The following is an 18,278-nucleotide window of genomic DNA, read 5'->3' on the forward strand; positions in this document are numbered from 1 at the left end:
ATTGTATTCTGAATTTGATTTTATACTCACAAAAGCAAAGCTTGATTTTTCATTTGGTTTTGTAGTTCTTTGATTTTCTCCTCCAAATATATTAATGGATCATCTGGACACTGAACAAATAATCCTATAAGCAATGCCTAATAAAAAATAAAAATATTCGATAGGATGATGAATTAATAAGATTCATGCAGGTTTTCTGTAATTAATTTGCTTACTGCTCTTCTGGGTATGTTTCTTTTGGTCTTGCAGTAGGGAATGTTTTCTGTTAAGTGAGTCTCAAATGGTTAGTATCCCAAATAAAGAAGTTTACAAAAATGCAAGCATTAGTGACCTTGCAAGGTTGCAGCACAAAAGTTGGCATTACTTAGTTTGTCCTGCAGCACGATTGTGAAAAGAATAATAGTTTTTTGGATTGATATAAATGCATTTAGATTTTTTTTAAACCCATGAATGCTGGAAATGCATAGCAGCTGAAAGAAACAATGTTAATGTTTCAGGTGAGACTGCTCTACGAAATGCCTGCAATTGCATGGGTTCCTTGCAATAGTAAGCACCCAAGTATTTTGATAATAGTTTCAACACATAATTTCAGAAAACTAGCCAATTTCAGCAAATGACAGTGTACTGTGTTGTCTCCAAAACATTCCTGGCTCCTAATGATAAACAATTGTTTATTTATCACGCGGATGGTTTATGAGGAAATCATGTTGAATGATTTGAATTTACACTATCTGAATGGTAGGTAGCATTAGCATCATCAGTATGATCTTTCTGTGGAGCTTATTCAAATGTCACAGATCCAAGATTGAACATAATTCCTAACTCACTGAGAAGAAAATGCTGGGAACTAAAATTTGAGGACTTCACTAATTCTCCTTTCTGACAAGTAAAAGAGGGATGTATGGCCATCTTGCTCATTTGTGGTAGTGCGGCTCCTTTGAACTACATATGCAGCTGTGTTAAGAGGACAGGTCACTGCTGTTTTTGACAGAGATGAGGTATATACAGTCCCAAACTCTGGGATCTCACTATCTAGATATACTGTCAATGCTGAAGGATTCGTCTTTGCTCTAAACTCTGGGACCAACTGATAAAACCAAACTACATAGAGCAGTATCTGTAACATTGTTATTCTTGATCTATATTAATGACCTAGACTTGAAAGTGCAGGGCACAATTTCAAAAAAATTTAGATGACACAAAACTTGGAAGTATTGTGAACTTAGAGGAGGATAGTGATAGAATTCAAGGCTGGTAGAATGGGTGGACACATGGCAGATGAAATTTAATGCAGAGAAGTATGAAATGATACATTTTGGTAGGAAGAATGGGGAGAGGCAATAAAAAAAGAAAGGATACAATTCTAAAAGCAGTGAAGGAGCAGAGGGACCTATATGTGCACAAATCACTGAAGGTGGCAGAGCAGGTTGAGAAAGTGGTTAATAAGGCATACGGGATCCTGGGATTTATAAACAGAGGCATAGAGTACAAAAGCAAAGAAGTTATGATGAACCTTTATAAATCCCTGGTTCTGTCTCAACTGGAGTGTTGTGTCCAATTTTAGGCACTGCACTTGAGGAAGGATGTGAAGGCATTAGAGAGGGTGCAGAAAAGATTAATGATAATGGCTCCAGGGATGACAGACTTCAGTTACGTAGATAGATTGAAGAATCTGGGGATGTTCTCTTCAGAAAAGAGAGGGCTGGGAGGAGATTTGATAGAGGTGTTCCAAATCATGAGGGATTTGGACACAGTGAGCTGGATTTTACAGCCCCCCCACCCCCGATGTCTGGGGTCGTAGCAGGGGGAGGCCAGCAAATGCCTCCGGGAGAGGCCCGCCACGGGCCTCGACGCCTGGAAGGCTCGGCCCGATATGGCCGGTGGCAGCGAGGCCTTGTGGTGGTAGCCCCCTTGCTGCTCGGTAACGGAAGGCAAACTTAAATATGCAAAATAATGTAAATGACAGAATAAATTACTTATTCGCTCTCGCCATCCGTTCCACAGTGATATTACTGCCGGTGGCCGGCACTCCTGCGCCTTTGTATCCCCATTCGGGCATCTGAGGAGGGACACTGGTAGGGAGAGGGGAGCAGGTAAGTTTTTCAATGTGGTGGGGGAGGAGCAGGATCAGATTAATTTCATTGGTCTAGGGGGTGGTGGGATGGGGTAAAGTTTAAAGTTGATGAACTTTGTGGGGGGGGGGGAAGGTCAGGAAAGGTAAATATTTTGGGGGGCGCGGAGCAGGCAAAGAACGAACTGTATGGTTAATGGGGGTGTGGGAGAGGGGCTGGAAACATTTATTTAATTTGTTAGATAAATTTTAATTCATTATCTCTTTAAATATTTAAACTAAATGGAAGGGCTCAACGCCCTTTAAAAATGACGTCGGTGCCTGTGCAATGGCGCCTGATGCCATTTCCGGGGACGGACAGCACGCTCCCTCCACGTCATTGGGGTGGGTGGTCCGCCCTGGCTATTTAAATGAGCCGCCGCGCTAGCTCCGCAACATGTGGTCCGCACAGATGGACCACCATTTTTGAAGCTCGCCGCCAATCCAGCCCAGTAAATAGGAAGAAACTGTTCCCATTGTCAGAAGGGTCGAGAACCAGAGGAGATCAATTTAAGGTGAATGGCAAAAGAACCAAAGGCAACATGAGGAAAAACGAGGTTAGGATTTGGAATGCACTGTCTGAGAGCACGGTGGAGGCAGATTCAATTATGGCTTTCAAAAGGGAACTGAATAATTATCTGAAGAGAAAAAATTTGCAGGGATATGGGAAAAGGGTAAAGGAGTGGGAGTAGCTGACTTGCCCTTGCAGAGAGCCTACATGGACAGGTAGGGTAAAATGGCCGCCTTCTTTAATGTGACCATTCTATGATTCTACGAGCCTACAAAAAAACAATGGTGCTGGTCAATGATCAGGATCTTTTTCTTTCTTTCTTTTGGGCCTCCTTATCTCGAGAGACAATGGATACGCGCCTGGAGGTGGTCAGTGGAGTGACCTCTCCATGGCGCATGCCTGGGCAAATTTATGGAGGTTGAGAGTTGCCCAGTCGTCAAAACCCCCCTCTCGGCCTTTCTGGTGGGGTCCAAAGGAGTCCACACTATTCACAGGTTGCTGTGCAGGAACAATCAACACAGTTAAGGAAGTGCAATTAACCAACGCTAGTTGGTTTGGTCAAACCAGCTCCGAGAACAATAAATGCTCATGTTTCAGGCAGTTGAGCTCAGGCTTTTAAAATATCATTAACTTTGAACGGTGTTTTTACAGTTCATTTACTCGGTTTTATGAGAGATTTTTGTTCGTCGGTCCTCAGGACATCCCAAGACGCTTTACAGTCAACCATGTACTTTTGAACTGCAGTTACTATTGTAATGTAGGAAAGCCAGAAGACAATCTACACAGCAAGATCTCACAAGTGACAATGAGATAAATAGTCGGATAGTGTTTTTTATGTGATGTTGGTTGAGGGGCAAATATTGCCCATTTCCCCATTCCTGATGGGTGCTCCTGGGTGTTGGCAAACTATTCAACAGTGTGGGCCGTTTAAGAGAAAAGCTGTAACGTGCCTTAGTTGGTTCTATGGGTAGCACTCTCTTCTGTGAGACAGAAAGTCATGGATTTAAGCCCGCTCCAACAACTTGAGCACAAAATTTAAACTGGCACTCCCAGTTCAGTACTGAGGGAGTGCTGCACTGTTGGAGGTGCTGTTTTTCAGCTGAGACATTATAAAAAGGCCCTGTCTTTCCTCTCAGGCAGATGTAAAAGATCCCATGGCACTATTCAAGGAACAATGAGGAAGATAGCAACAGACTTCAGCAGAGCGTACACAGACTGGGAAAATCAACACATGGTGAATGAAACTTAATGAAGAGAAGTGTGAAGTGATGCATTTTGGTAGGAAGTTTCAGGAGCGGCAATACAAACTAAATGATACAATTTTAAACAGGTTGCAGGAGCAGAGAGACCTGGGGTGTATGTACACAAATCTTTGAGGGTGGATTGGCAAGTTGAGAAGGCTGTTAAAAAAACACGTGGCATCCTTGGCTTCATTAATAGAGGAATAGAATACAAAAGCAAGGAAGTTATGCTGAACCTTTATAAAATACTGGTTGGGCCTCAGCTGGAGTATTGTGTTCAATTCTGAGCGCCAAACTTTAGGAAGGATGGCAAGGCCTTGGAGAGGGTGCAGAGGAGATTTACTGGAATGATCCCAGGGATGAGAGACTTCAGAAGGGAGATATGCAGTGAGCTTTCTGCAGGAAATGATCAGGATCTACCATGCACATTACAGCACACTTAATTATTAAACATCACCCTGGCAAGTGTAAGTACATCATATTAGGAAAGCAAGTCAGAGGAAAGTACACTGGGGTGAACAGGAGCAGGTGGAGATGGCACAGAAACAAATGCACATGGAGCAACTGACTGGAGGGTTACATCACAACTATCCACAGCCAATGAGTGCAAGGATCCTGATCTCTGGGACCTAGCTTTGAAAAGGCGGGTGCGTTTTGGACATGATAGATGGATCAGATCTAAGCTCTGCAGTCCTGCCACATCCAGCCGTGAATGGTGGTGGACAATTAAACAACTAACTGGAGAACGTGGCTCCACATATATCCCCATTCCCAATGATGGGGGTGCCCAGCACATCAGTGCTAAAGATAAGGCAGAAGCATTTGCAACAATCTTCAGCCAGAAGTGCCGAGTTGATGATCCATCTCGGCTTCCTCCCGATATCCCCAGCACATCACAGACTTCAGCCAATTCGATTCACTCTGCATGATATCAAGAAATGACTGAAGGCACTGGATACTGCAAAGGCTATGGGTCCTAATAATATTACAGCAATAGTACTGAAGACCTGTGCTCCAGAACTTGCCACACCCCTAGCCAAGCTGTGCCAGTACAGCTACAACAATGGCATCTACCCGGCAATGTGGAAAATTGTCCAGGTATGTCCTGTACACAAAAAGCAGGACAAGTCCAACCCGGTCAATTACCGTCCCATGAGTCTACTATCAATCATCAGTAAAGTGATGGAAGGTGTCATCGACAGGACTATCAAGCAGCACTTGCTTAGCAATAACCTGCTCAGTGATGCTCAGTTTGGGTTCCACCAGGGCCACTCAGCTCCTGATCTCATTACAGCCTTGGTTCAAACATGGACAAAAGAGCTGAACTCAATGTTCAGCACCATACGCGACTCCTCAGACACTGAAGCAGTCCATGCAGAAAAGCAGCAAGACCTGGACAATATCCACGCTTGGGCTGAGAAGTGGCAAATAACATTTTTTATTCATTCGTGGGATTTGGGCATCACTGGCTATGCCAGCATTTATTACCTATCCCTAATTGCCCTTGAGAAGGTGGTGCTGAGCTGCCTTCTTGAACCACTGCAGTCCATGTGAGGTAGGTACACCCACAGTGCTGTTAGGAAGGGAGTTCCAGGATTTTGACCCAGCGACAGTGAAGGAACGGCGATATAGTTCCAAGTCAGAATGGTGTGTGACTTTGACGGGAACTTGCAAGAGGTGATGTTCCCATGCATCTGCTGCTCTTGTCCTTCTAGGTGGTAGAGGTTGCGGGTTTGGAAGGTGCTGTCTAAGGAGCCTTGGTGCGTTGCTGCAGGGAATCTTGTAGATGGTACACACTGCTGCCACTGTGCGTCGGTGGTGGAGGGAGTGAATGTTTGTGCATGGTGTGCCAATCAAGCGGGCTGCTTTGTTCTGGATGGTGTCAAGCTTCTTGAGTGTTGTTGGAGCTGCATCCATCCAGGCAAGTGGAAAGTATTCCATCACATTCCTGACTTGTGCCTTGACGATGGTGGACAGGCTTTGGGGAGTCAGGAGGTGACTTACTCGACGCAGGATTCCTAGCCTCTGACCTGCTCTTGTAGCCAAGGTATTTCTATGGCTACTCCAGTTCAGTTTCTGGTCAATGGTAGCCCCTAGGATGTTGATAGTGGGGGATTCAGCGATGGTAATGCCATTGAACGTCAAGGGGAGATGGTTAGATTCTCTCTTGTTGGAGATGGTCATTGCCTGGCACGTGTGTGGTGCAAATGTTACTTGTCACTTATCAGCTCAAGCCTGGATATTGTCCAGGTCTTGCTGCATTTCTACACGGACTGCTTCAGTATCTGAGGAGTTGCAAATGGTGCTGAACATTGTGCAATCATCAGCGAACATCCCCACTTCTGACCTTATGATTGAGGGAAGGTCATTGTTGAAGTAGCTGAAGATGGTTGGGCCTAGGACACTACCCTGAGGAACTCCTGCAGTGATGTCCTGGAGCTCAGATGATTGACCTCCAACAACCACAACCATCTTCCTTTGTACTAGGTATGACTCCAACCAACGGAGAGTTTTCCCCCTGATTCCCATTGACTTCAGTTTTGCTAGGGCTCCTTGATGCCATACTTGGTCAAATGCTGACTTGATGTCAAGGGCAGTCACTCTCACCTCACCTCTTGAGTTCAGCTCTTTTGTCCATGTTTGAACCAAGGCTGTAATGAGGTCAGGAGCTGAGTGACCCTGGCGGAACCCAAACTAAGCATCACTGAGCAGGTTATTGCTAAGTAATTACTGCTTGATGGCACTGTTGATGACACCTTCCATCACTTTACTGATGATAGAGAGTAGGCTGATGGTTGGTAATTGGCCAGGTTGGACTTGTCCTGCTTTTTGTGTACAGGACATACCTGGGCAATTATCCCCATTGCCGGGTAGATGCCAGTGTTGTAGCTATACCGTAACAGCTTGGCTCGGGGTGTGGCAAGTTCTGGAGCACAGGTCTTCAGTACTATTGCCGGAATGTTGTCAGAACCCATAGCCTTTGCAGTATCCAGTGCTTTCAGTTGTTTCTTGATATTTCTTTATTTTTATTTATTTATTTAGAGATACAGCACTGAAAGAGGCCCTTCGGCCCACCGAGTCTGTGCCGACCATCAACCACCCATTTATACTAATCCTACATTAATCCCATATTCCTACCACATCCCCACCTTCCCTTACCACCTATCTATACTAGGGGCAATTTATAATGGCCAATTTACCTATCAACCTGCAAGTCTTTGGCTGTGTGAGAAAACCGTTCTGAGGAGAACAAACCCAGCTTTTCCAACCTAATCGTGTTGCTAAAATCCCCCATCCCTGGAACCATTCTGGTAAATCTCCTCTGCACCCTCATGTCTTTCCTGAAGTGTGGTGACCAGAACTGGACACAATTCTCCAGTTGGGGCCTAACCAGAGCTTTATAAAGGTTCAGAATAACTTCCCTGCTTTTGTACTCAATGCCTCTATTTATGAAGCTTAAGATTCCATATGCTTTACTAACCACTTTCTCAATATGTCCTGCCAACTTCAGAGATCAATGCACATGCACCCCCAGGTCCCCATATCACGTGGACTGAATCGGATTGGCTGAAGTCTGGCATCTGTAATGCTGGGGACTTCAGGAGGGGGCCGAGATGAATCATCAACTAGGCACTTCTGGCCGAAGATTGCTGCAAATGCTTCTGCCTTATCTTAAGTGCCAGGCAATGACCATCTCCAACAAGAGAGAATCTAACCATCTCCCTTTGACATTCAATGGCATTACCATCACTGAATCCCCCACAATCAACATCCTAGGGGCTACCACTGACCAGAAACTGAACTGGAGTAGCCATATAAATACCGTGGCTACAAGAGCAGGTCAGAGGCTAGGAATGCTGTGGTGAGTAACTCACCTCCTGACTCCCCAAAGCCTGTCCACCATCTACAAGGCACAAGTCAGGAGTGTGATGAAATACTCTCCAATTGCCTGGATGGGTGCAGCTCCAACAACACTCAAGAAGCTCGACACCATCCAGGACAAAGCAGCCCGCTTGATGGTCACCCCATCCACAAACATTCACTCCCTCTACCACCAACGCACAGTGGCAGCAGTGTGTATTACCTATAAGATGTAGCAATGCACCATGGCTCCTTAGACAGCACCTTCCAAACCTGCGACCTCTACCAACTAGAAGGACTAGGGCAGCAAATGCATGGGAACACCACCACCTGCAAGTTCCCCTCCAAGTCACACACCATCCTGACTTGGAACTATATCGCCGTTCCTTCACTGTCGCTGGGTCAAAATCCTGGAACTCCCTTCCTAACAGCACTGTGGGTGTACCTACCTCACATGGACTACAGAGGTTCAAAAGGCAGCTCAGCTCAAGGGCAATTAGGGATAGGCAATAAATGCTGGCATAGCCAGTGTTGTCCACATCCCATTAATGAATTAAAAAAAAGAAAGACATTTCCATGGTAACTGACAGTGTTGGAACAAGGGAATACCAGACACTGAAGGTGGGAGGAGCTAGCATTCCAGGGACTGCTAAATTGCAATCCACAAACCTCACAGGAGACTGTTCCATATAAGGAGCTAGTCACATGAGATCTCCAACCGGAGATCCGATCCAGGACACTGATAGGGAGGGGGACAGGAGGTAAATTTTCAGGGTGTTGGAGGGAGCGGGGTGAAACCTTTCGGATTGGTCTAGGGGGTGGTGGGAAGGGGTAAGGTTCAAAGTTCCTAAATTTTGGAGGGGGGTGGCAGGGAAGGTCAGGACCGAAAGGTAAGTTTCTTGGTGGGATCGGGAGGACAAGTAATAATTCGTTCTGTCATTGAAAGTGAGGGTATTGAAACATCAATTAAGTTTATCATTTTTAAATCACACCCCCTATAACTTTAAAAGCTTATATGAATTGGAAGGGCATGAAGCCCTTTAAAAATTGGGGGAGCAGTCCGCCCCGGTCACATAAATGAGCCGCCGCAATATTTAGTGCGGCGGCTCCATGGAGTAAATCTCGCACGTGCACCCCGCCATTTTTGAAGCTTGTCACTGAGATCGGCGGCAAGCCGGGAAAATTCAGCCCAAGGTTTACCTGAATGATACCTGGGCTCCAAGGGTTAAATTACGAAGAGAGATTACACAATCTTGAGTTGGATATCATGAAATTTAGAAGGTTAGGGGGTGATTTGATTGAAATTTTCAAGATATTAAGGGGACAGATATTGTCGGTGCAGAGAAACTAGTTCCACTGGTTAGGGAGTGTAGGACTAGGGGACATTGTCTAAAAATTAGAGCCATGCCTTTCAGGAGTGAAATTAGGAAATACTACTGTACTCAAAGGGTGGTAGAGGTTTGGAACTCTCTTCCGCAAAGAGTTCTGATGAAAGGTCGTCGATCTGAAATGCTAACTCTATTTCTCTCTTCACAGATACAACCAGACCTGCTGAGTATTTCTAGCACTTCCTGTTTTTATTTCAGATTTCCAGCATCCACAGTATTTTGCTTTTATTATAGCAATTGATGCTAGATCAATTGAAAATTTTAAATCTGAGATTGATAGATTTTTGTTATTCAAAGGCATTGACGATATGGCACAAAGGCAGGTATATGGAGTTAGGTCTCAGATCAGCCATGATCTCAGTGAATGGCGGAATAGACTCAGGGACTAAATGACCGACTCCTGGTCCTATGTTCCTAGTCATTTGCGTACATGGACACATAAAACCCATTACTCCTCCACACCTCCTAGTCCGGGGTCTGCAACCTGCAGCTCCAGAGCTGCCTGCGGCTCATTAAGGATTCACATGCGGCTCCCACCCTTGATCAATGAAATCTATTTGATGGGAATTAAATGGCTTGTTTTGTTTTTATTCAGCTTAATTCAATTAACAACCTTTTTGTAAAAATCTTTAAAATGTTATTGTTGAAATTTTTCATAATTATTGGCATTTGAGTAACAGCATTGTGGCTCTTAAAATATTGCATGTTTGAATAAATTTAAAAAATGGCTCCTTGTTATTACGGTTGCCAACCGCTGTCCTAGTCTCTCACCAATAACAACCTACATTTATATAGCACCTTGAAAGTGTTCCAAGTTACATTATAGGAGGGTAATGAGTTAAAAATTGCCAAGAATCCAAAGAAAGAGATCTTAGGACAAGTGACTTAGTGTTTGGTCAGAGGTAGTTTTAGGAGGGTTCTTAAAAGAGGAGAGAATGGAGAGGTTTAGGGAGAAAATTCCATTGCTTTGTGCCTTCATGACCGAGAGCTTGTACACCATTAGCGGGGCAAAAGAAGTAAGGGATGCCCAAGTGGTGGGAGAAGGTGGAATGCGGAATTCTTGGATGTTTGTAAAGATGGAAGAGGTTAGAGATAGGGAGGGCAAGGTCATGGAGGGATTTGAACATGAGGATCAGAATTTTAAAAGTGAGGCATTGGTGCACACAATGTAGGTCAGTGAGCACAGGGGTGATGTGAGCACGACTTGCAGGTTAGAATAAGGGCAGTAGAGTTCAGGATGAACTCAAGTTTATGGAGGGTGGAAGATGTGAAGCCAGCCAGAACAGCAATGGAAGAATCAAATCATAAGGTAACAAATACATGGGTGAGAGTTACAGCAGCAAATAAGCTGAGGCAGGGGAGGAAATGGGCAATGTTATGAATGTGGAAGTAAGAGGGCTTTGTAATGGAGAGGATATGGGGTCAGGGTCAAATAGGATGCCAAGATAAGACACCAAAGTTGTAAACAGTCCAGTTCAGCCTTGAATGGTGGCCAAGGAGGGGTGGAATTCATGGCGAAGGAATGGAGCTTGTGACTGCGACTGAAGTCAATAGTCTTGGTCTTCCCAATGCTTATTTGGAAAAAATTGCAGCTCAGCAAGGACTGGATGTTCGATAAGCAGTCTGACACATAGGCAGTGGAGGAGTCGAAAGAGATGGTGGCGGTGAATGTTGGCAGCATACACATGGAAACAGAGGTCGTGTGTTTGAATTGTGTCTCTGAGGGGGCCAAGCATAAATCCTTGAAGGATTGCAGATGATGTTGGAGCAAGAAAAGAAGCCATTGCAGGAGATTCTCTGACTACGACTAGGTGGATAAAAGTGGAACCAGGTGAGGGCAGGCCACTCAGCTGAAAAATAAAGGAGATGTTGGAGGAGGGTGCTGTAGTCAGCCATGTCCAAAGCTGCAGAGTGGTCGAAAAGGATGAGGACGGAGAGTGCACTATGGTCACAGTAACAAAGCATGTCATTTGAGACTTTGAATAAGGCTGTGTCCGTAATGTAGCAGGGGTGGAAAACCTAACTGAAGGAGTTCAAACTTGGAATTGCTGGAAAGATGGGTATGCATTTGGGAGGTGACATCACACTTTGAAGAGAAATTGAAGGTTGGAGCTGGAGTGATAGTTTGTAAGGACAGAAGTGTCAGGTGTGGGATTTTTTGAGGAGGAGGTGATGATGATGGAAGATTTGAAAGAAGGAGGACAGTACCTGAGGAGAGGGAACCATTTACAATATCAGCTAGCATGTGAGTAAGGAAGAGAAGTTGCACAGTTAATTAGTGGGAATAGGGTCAAAAGAGAAGGAGGTCAGTCTCATGACGAAAGGAGCTCAGAGGGGAGACAGGGGAGAAACTAAAACAAGGTGCTTAGCTTGTTGGGAAAAACAGAGATGCTGCAGAAGCAGTTGATAGGATGGTTGCACTCTTATTGATGAAGAAGTCCATGAGCTCCTCACATATCACTGAATGCAAATGTGGAAGCGGCAGGGGGAGGAGCTTAAGGAGGCATTTGGTAATAGAGAAAAGATGCTGGGATGGGGGAGCTATGTTAACATTCCAGAATGATCCTGGAGTAGTGAGCAGTTTTGGCAGAGGAAATCAGGGTCTGATATATTTGATGTCATTCAGCCATCTCTGCCGATGAATAGCTAAAGCAGTTGTGTGCCATATACATTCGTCTGTGTCCCTTGCACTTAAAGGATCAAACAAAGAACAAAGAACAGTACAGCACAGGAACAGGCCATTCGGCCCTCCAAGCCTGCGCCGATCTTGATGCCTGCCTAAACTAACACCTTCTGCACTTCCGGGGTCCATATCCCTCTATTCCCTTCCTATTCATGTATTTGTCAAGATGTCTCTTAAACGTTGCTATCGTATCTGCTTCCACCACCTCCCCTGGCAGCAAGTTCCAGGCACTCACCACCCTCTGTGTAAAAAACTTGCCTCGCACATCCCCTCTAAACTTTGCCCCTCGCACCTTAAACCTATGTCCCCTAGTAACTGACTCTTCCACCCTGGGAAAAAGCTTCTGACTATCCACTCTGTCCATGTCACTCATAACTTTGTAAACCTCTATCATGTTGCCCCTCCACCTCCGTCGTTCCAGTGAAAACAATCCGAGTTTTTCCAACCTCTCCTCATAGCTAATGCCCTCCAAACCTGGCAACATTCTGGTAAACCTCCTCTGTACCCTCTCCAAAGCCTCCACGTCCTTCTGGTAGTGTGGCGACCAGAATTGCACGCAATATTCTAAGTGTGGCCTAACTAAGGTTCTGTACAGCTGCAACATGACTTGCCAATTTTTATACTCTATGCCCCGACCGATGAAGGCAAGCATGCCGTATGCCTTCTTGACTACCTTATCCACCTGCGTTGCCACTTTCAGTGACCTGTGGACCTGTACGCCCAGATCTCTCTGCCTGTCAATACTCCTAAAGGTTCTGCCATTTACTGTATACCTCCCACCTGCATTAGACCTTCCAAAATGCATTACCTCACATTTGTCCAGATTAAACTCCATCTGCCATTTCTCCGCCCAAGTCTCCAACCGATCTATATCCTGCTGTATCCTCTGACAATCCTCATCATTATCCGCAACTCCACCAACCTTTGTGTTGTCCGCAAACTTACTAATCAGACCAGCTACATTTTCCTCCAAATCATTTATATATACTACAAACAGCAAAGGTCCCAGCACTGATCCCTGCGGAACACCACTAGTCACATTCCTCCATTCAGAAAAACACCCATCCACTGATACCCTCTGTCTTCTGTGACCGAGCCAGTTCTGTATCCATCTTGCCAGCTCACCTCTGATCCCGTGTGACTTCACCTTTTGCACCAGTCTGCCATGCGGGACCTTGTCAAAGGCTTTACTAAAGTCCATATAGATAACATCCACTGCCCTTCCTTCATCAATCATCTTTGTCACTTCCTCAAAAAACTCAATCAAATTAGTAAGACACGACCTCCCCTTCACAAAACCATGTTGTCTCTCGCTAATAAGTTCGTTTGTTTCCAAATGGGAGTAAATCCTGTCCCGAAGAATCCTCTCTAATAGTTTCCCTACCACTGACATAAGGCTCACCGGCCTATAATTTCCTGGATTATCCTTGCCACCCTTCTTAAACAAAGGCACAACATTGGCTATTCTCCAGTCCTCTGGGACCTCACCTGTAGCCATTGAGGATGCAAAGATTTCTGTCAAGGCCCCAGCAATTTCTTCCCTTGCCTCCCTCAGTATTCTAGGGTAGATCCCATCAGGCCCTGGGGACTTATCTACCTTAATGCTTTGCAAGACACCCAACACCTCCTCCTTTTTGATAATGAGATGACTGAGACTATCTGCACTCCCTTCCCTAGGCTCATCATCCACCAAGTCCTTCTCTTTGGTGACTACTGATGCAAAGTACTCATTTAGCACCTCGCCCATTTCCTCTGGCTCCACACATAGATTCCCATCTCTGTCCTTGAGTGGGCCAACCCTTTCCCTGGTTACCCTCTTGCTCTTTATATATGGATAAAAAGCCTTGGGATTTTCCTTAATCCTGTTTGCCAATGACTTTTCTTGACCCCTTTTAGCCCTCCTAACTCCAAAGGTGGCGAACATAACAGGATGGGAGAGAGCAAGAGTATTTCTGGGAAAAAGGGCATCAAAGGCAGAGGTGAGGCATGATTGAGTAGATTGATAGCTGCAGAAGGAATCTGGTGAATGTGGAAGGGGGCCAAAGGTTAGACAATTGGGAGTTTGGAAGTGTCGCTGTAATTGGCTTCAAGGTGAGTTTTTCCAGGGGCAAACACAGAAAAAGTTGGGTTGAAAGGGAAAAAGGGAATGTAACTGGTGAGGGATACCAGAAAGTGAAAAGATGGCCTTGTCTGTGATGAGACAATGGCAATATCGAGGCCACATAAAATGCAGGGTTAAGGAGATGACTGTGAATACGGATAGGACAGTGTATATAGAGTAAGAGGTTAAGGAAGGTCAGGAGGGCCATAAACTCAGAAATGCAAGGATGAAGTGAATTGAGAGGTTGAAATCACTGAGGATGGAAGATCGTTCAGTGCAGGCACTGTGTGAAACGGAATGAGTATACTTTGGTGAGAGATTTGGAGCGGGACTTGAATGACAATAGAGAACAAAGATTTTAAGGGTGAAACGGGAGGGGTTGCTAAAAGAAGGTGCCAGATGACTAGGGTGACAGACCAAAGTGAAATTTGGCGACGAGGGCCTCACCGCCACTGAGGCAGTTAGTGCAGGGCAGATGATAGAAAATATAGTTAGGTGGGGTTTCTTCAGTAACAGGGAAACTTACATCACCCGTGAGTCAAGTTTTAGTCAAGGTTATGATATCAATGCAATCATCCACAATAAGGTGGTGAGGGCCTTATTTACAACTGAACAGAGATTCTGGAGGGAGATGTGGAGAGGGGCGGTGATTCTTTGGCAGAGTCCATGGGGTCAACGGTGGGAGGGGTGCGTGTGACAGGAAGGAGGCTAGCATGATAGCCTGCAGCGGACAAGCTGGGATGCAAACATCGGCAAGAAAGAAGAGGGTATCAAGTTATGGACGGAAGCCGTGAACTTATTCAGGAAAGGGTTGGGATAGGAATTGGGGAGGGAGGATACAATGTGCCCTAGAAAGGAGAAGCTAAATGAGGCATGACTGGAAGAGACGATGACTGGATAAAGGGTTCTGGAAGGATAAAAAAGGTAAAAAGGGAGATAGATGTAATCGGCTCAAGCCCAAAGAGGCAGTTAAAATGTATATGCAAATAGAGACAGAGGAAATTCAGGTTGTATAGGAATGGCAAAGGTTAGGATAGATATGTTCTGGTTGTTAACAGAGAATAGGGAAGAGCCAATAAGAGTCCAAAGTTAAAATCCATGGTGGGATGAAGTTGATTTGTAAAGAGGATGGCGTCAGCTTGGAGCATCGAGGAACTAATGTCCAGGTTTGGAGAGAGGTGTGGTCGGCAACTGAGTGCAAGAGCTGTTTGAGGGGCAGAGTATGTGCATATGTACTGCTGGAGGAAAATGGAGAGCTGAAAATGAAATATTAAGAAAATATCCTGATTTCTTGGATCCAAAGTAATGACCTCACATTGAGTTCCATTCTCCACTCACTCATGGTTAGGTGGTCCTTTAACATATTGTTTGTAAGCTATGTCTTGCTGCACTGGTCTAACTACTTGTCTTCACATGTTATTAGGTCGATATTAAGAGCTACTTTTAGGAAGTAAGTTTTGTTTACCGTCAGCTTGTTTTGGTTAGCTCTTGCGAATTTTCTAGGCTGGTTCATGTGCCTGAAACTGGCATACATGCCAACTATCTGCATTTCATATGTTCAGCTTTTTACCAGGTGTCTGTTTCTTAGCAGCTACCAAAAAAAAAATCATAACATGACTTAGCTGCCTATGGAGTATGTGGAGTTAGGTCAGCAATCTGTCATGATCTCATTGAATGGAAGAACAGGCTCGAGGGGCTAAATGGCCTACTCCTGCTCCTGTGTTCCTTGAAGTTACATCTTAAAGCATCTTGGCAAAACTATCCAATGCAAAGCATTGCTCTTCAGTATATGTGCACCAGATTTGATGGCTCAAACTCCAAAGCCAGTGGGTTTAAGATTCTGTGACTGGAGAAAAGTTTGCCAGTCACTTTCCCTCACTTCTACTAGCTGAACATCTGTCTTCTGACCAGTGGATTTCATCAGTCTTGTCAGTGATTGTAAGATTGGGATTACCACAGTCCAAATGGCATTTAGTGACTCCCTAATCATGGTGCAGGAAAAATGTGGTGGCAGTATTTTGCAGTGAAAGGAAAATTTCTGTAAGCGCATAAAGATATCTATTTGTTATCTTTTTCTTTCACATCTTTTTAAAAAATTCCTAAATGAATCAGCTTTTCTTTATCTACGTAACAGTAACAAAGCTGTCACCACTATCTTTACTCCAACATTTGATAACTACCACCAAAGCAAATTATTAATTTCTTTGTATGAGGAAATTTCATCTTTTACTTAATTGGAATTTTCATAACTATTTGCCCCACAGTCATCACATTCTTTACCTTTCTCCCATTGCACCAATAACGAAATTTGAAAATTTCAGTCTATATATGTATTTTTATAAATTAATTTATAAAGTTTGGGCTTTGTTAAACTTATACATTGAAAAATGGATATTCAAATTCACAGTAGTTTGGGAACTGTTGTTATATTCATATTTTGCATCTTTTTAATAGTACGGGACAATTTCTGTCAGGACATGAACTTTCTACTGCAGAATTTGCAATTTGTAATTCATCAAAGTTTTGAAAAGGTTGATTAACCACAACTATATAATAATCCTAACTATTTCTTAAATTGTACGTAATCAAGAACACAATCACTTAAATGAGATCAGTGAATTTGACATTTGCAAGTGAAAACTTACTCCCATTTACAGTTAAACTTTAATGACTTAGGAGTCTTGTATTAAAGCTATTTTTCATAACACAACTGGATTCTGCGGACTTATTAGAACAAATTATATCCTTCAACAAAAGTGATGTACATGCATAGATTCCTGACTGAAGTAATTTAGAATCAGAAAAATTCGCCTGGTTCTCCACCTACAGTGGTACAAAAATCAACAGTCTGCCCACTAATTTTGGTTTTTTGCTCATGAGATGTTGAATCTCTAGAAAATAGAAATAAAATATAGAAAATAGGAAAAAGGTGCTAGTGCTTTTTATGCACAATTTCAATTCAAAATTAACAGATACTTCAAATTAAGCAACTTTGAATTAAGGGTGAACTGTAGTCAACTTCCAACATATTTGTACCATATCTTCAGATTCTTAAAAGATCTTTCAGTAATTCAAGAACAACTTACACCATATGGTGGTGTGTGGGGTTGTGCGGGAAGAAAAGAATCCAAATGCAGGTGAGTGCCTGTATTTCTGCCATCTTCAATGCTTCTCCACACCCACCTCCCAACTCCTTGACAAGGATAACCATGATGACCCTTTTTTTTTTCTTTCCATAGGCCATTTAATGTGCCAATAGGCTGTTTTAGTGGAGGAAGAGGAGGAAGTGGTGGTGGTGGAGAGGGAGGGAAGCTGCAGGATATGTCTCTAACCTTTTTGTATACCTTTTCCTCGTTGAACGGGCAATGCAAGGCCAGAGATGCTCACTCCACTTCTTGCATAGGGGCATAGAATCCTCCCCGCCTTCTGACCACCCCCCAATAAAAGTTAGCGTTACCCAGCTCTTCTCCAACAGGAATGAGCACAACACTTTCCATCAAAGAAAGCATGCAAATCAATGCCACGTGAGCTCTCTATTGTTGCAAGCCAGTTCCGTGATCAAGGGAATTTCTGAGGAAATGTTAGGGTGTCACCAAAAATTCTTGATTGAATTTTTCGAGGAGTGACTAGGTGTGTAGATGAGGGTAAAGCAGTTGATGTAGTCTGCATGGACTTCAGTAACGCTTTTGATAAGGTCCTGCATGGGAGATTGGTTAAGGTAAGAGCCCATAGGATCCAGGGCAATTTGGCAAATTGGATCCAAAATTGGCTTAGTGGCAGGAGGCAGAGGGTGATGGTCGAGGGCTGTTTCTGCGAGTGGAAGCCTGTGAACAGTGGTGTACTGCAGGGATCAGTGCTGGGACCCTTGCTGTTTGTAGTGTACATTAATGATTTAGACGTGAATATAGGAGGTATGATCAGTAAGTTCGCAGCTGACACAAAAATTGGAGGTGTTGTAAATAGTGAGGAGGACAGCCTTAGATTACGGGACGATATAGATGGGCTGGTAAGAGGAGTGTGTAGTGGCAAATGGAATTTAATCCTGAGAAGTTTAAGGTGATGCATTTTGGGAGGACTAACAAGGCAAGGGAATATACAATGGATGGTAGGACCCTAGGAAGTACAGAGGGATCTTGGTGTACTTGTCCATAGGTCGCTGAAGGCAGCAGCACAGGTAGATAAGGTGGTTAGGAAGGCATATGGGATACTTGCCTTTATTAGCCGAGGCACAGAATATAAGAGCAGGGAGGTTATGATGGAGCTGTATAAAACGCTAGTTCAGCCAGAGCTGGAGTACTGTGTACAGTTCTGGTCACCACACTATAGGAAGGATGTGATTGCACTGGAGAGGGTGCAGAGGAGATTCATCAGGATGTTGCCTGG

General features: G+C 44.2%; 1 protein-coding gene across 1 annotated transcript in view; it reads right to left on the reverse strand.

Moving 5' to 3' along the window:
• Positions 1 to 18,278, reverse strand: part of fbxl13 (F-box and leucine-rich repeat protein 13) — a 447,713-nt gene that overhangs the window by 428,460 nt on the left and 975 nt on the right. Inside the window, exon 2 of the mRNA XM_068059249.1 lies at positions 31 to 137. Within this exon, the coding sequence (XP_067915350.1) occupies positions 31 to 137 (107 nt within the window). The remainder of the gene's footprint in view (positions 1 to 30; positions 138 to 18,278) is intronic.

This window comes from Heterodontus francisci, chromosome 27, assembly GCF_036365525.1.
Source record: "Heterodontus francisci isolate sHetFra1 chromosome 27, sHetFra1.hap1, whole genome shotgun sequence".
Classification (NCBI taxonomy): domain Eukaryota; kingdom Metazoa; phylum Chordata; class Chondrichthyes; order Heterodontiformes; family Heterodontidae; genus Heterodontus; species Heterodontus francisci.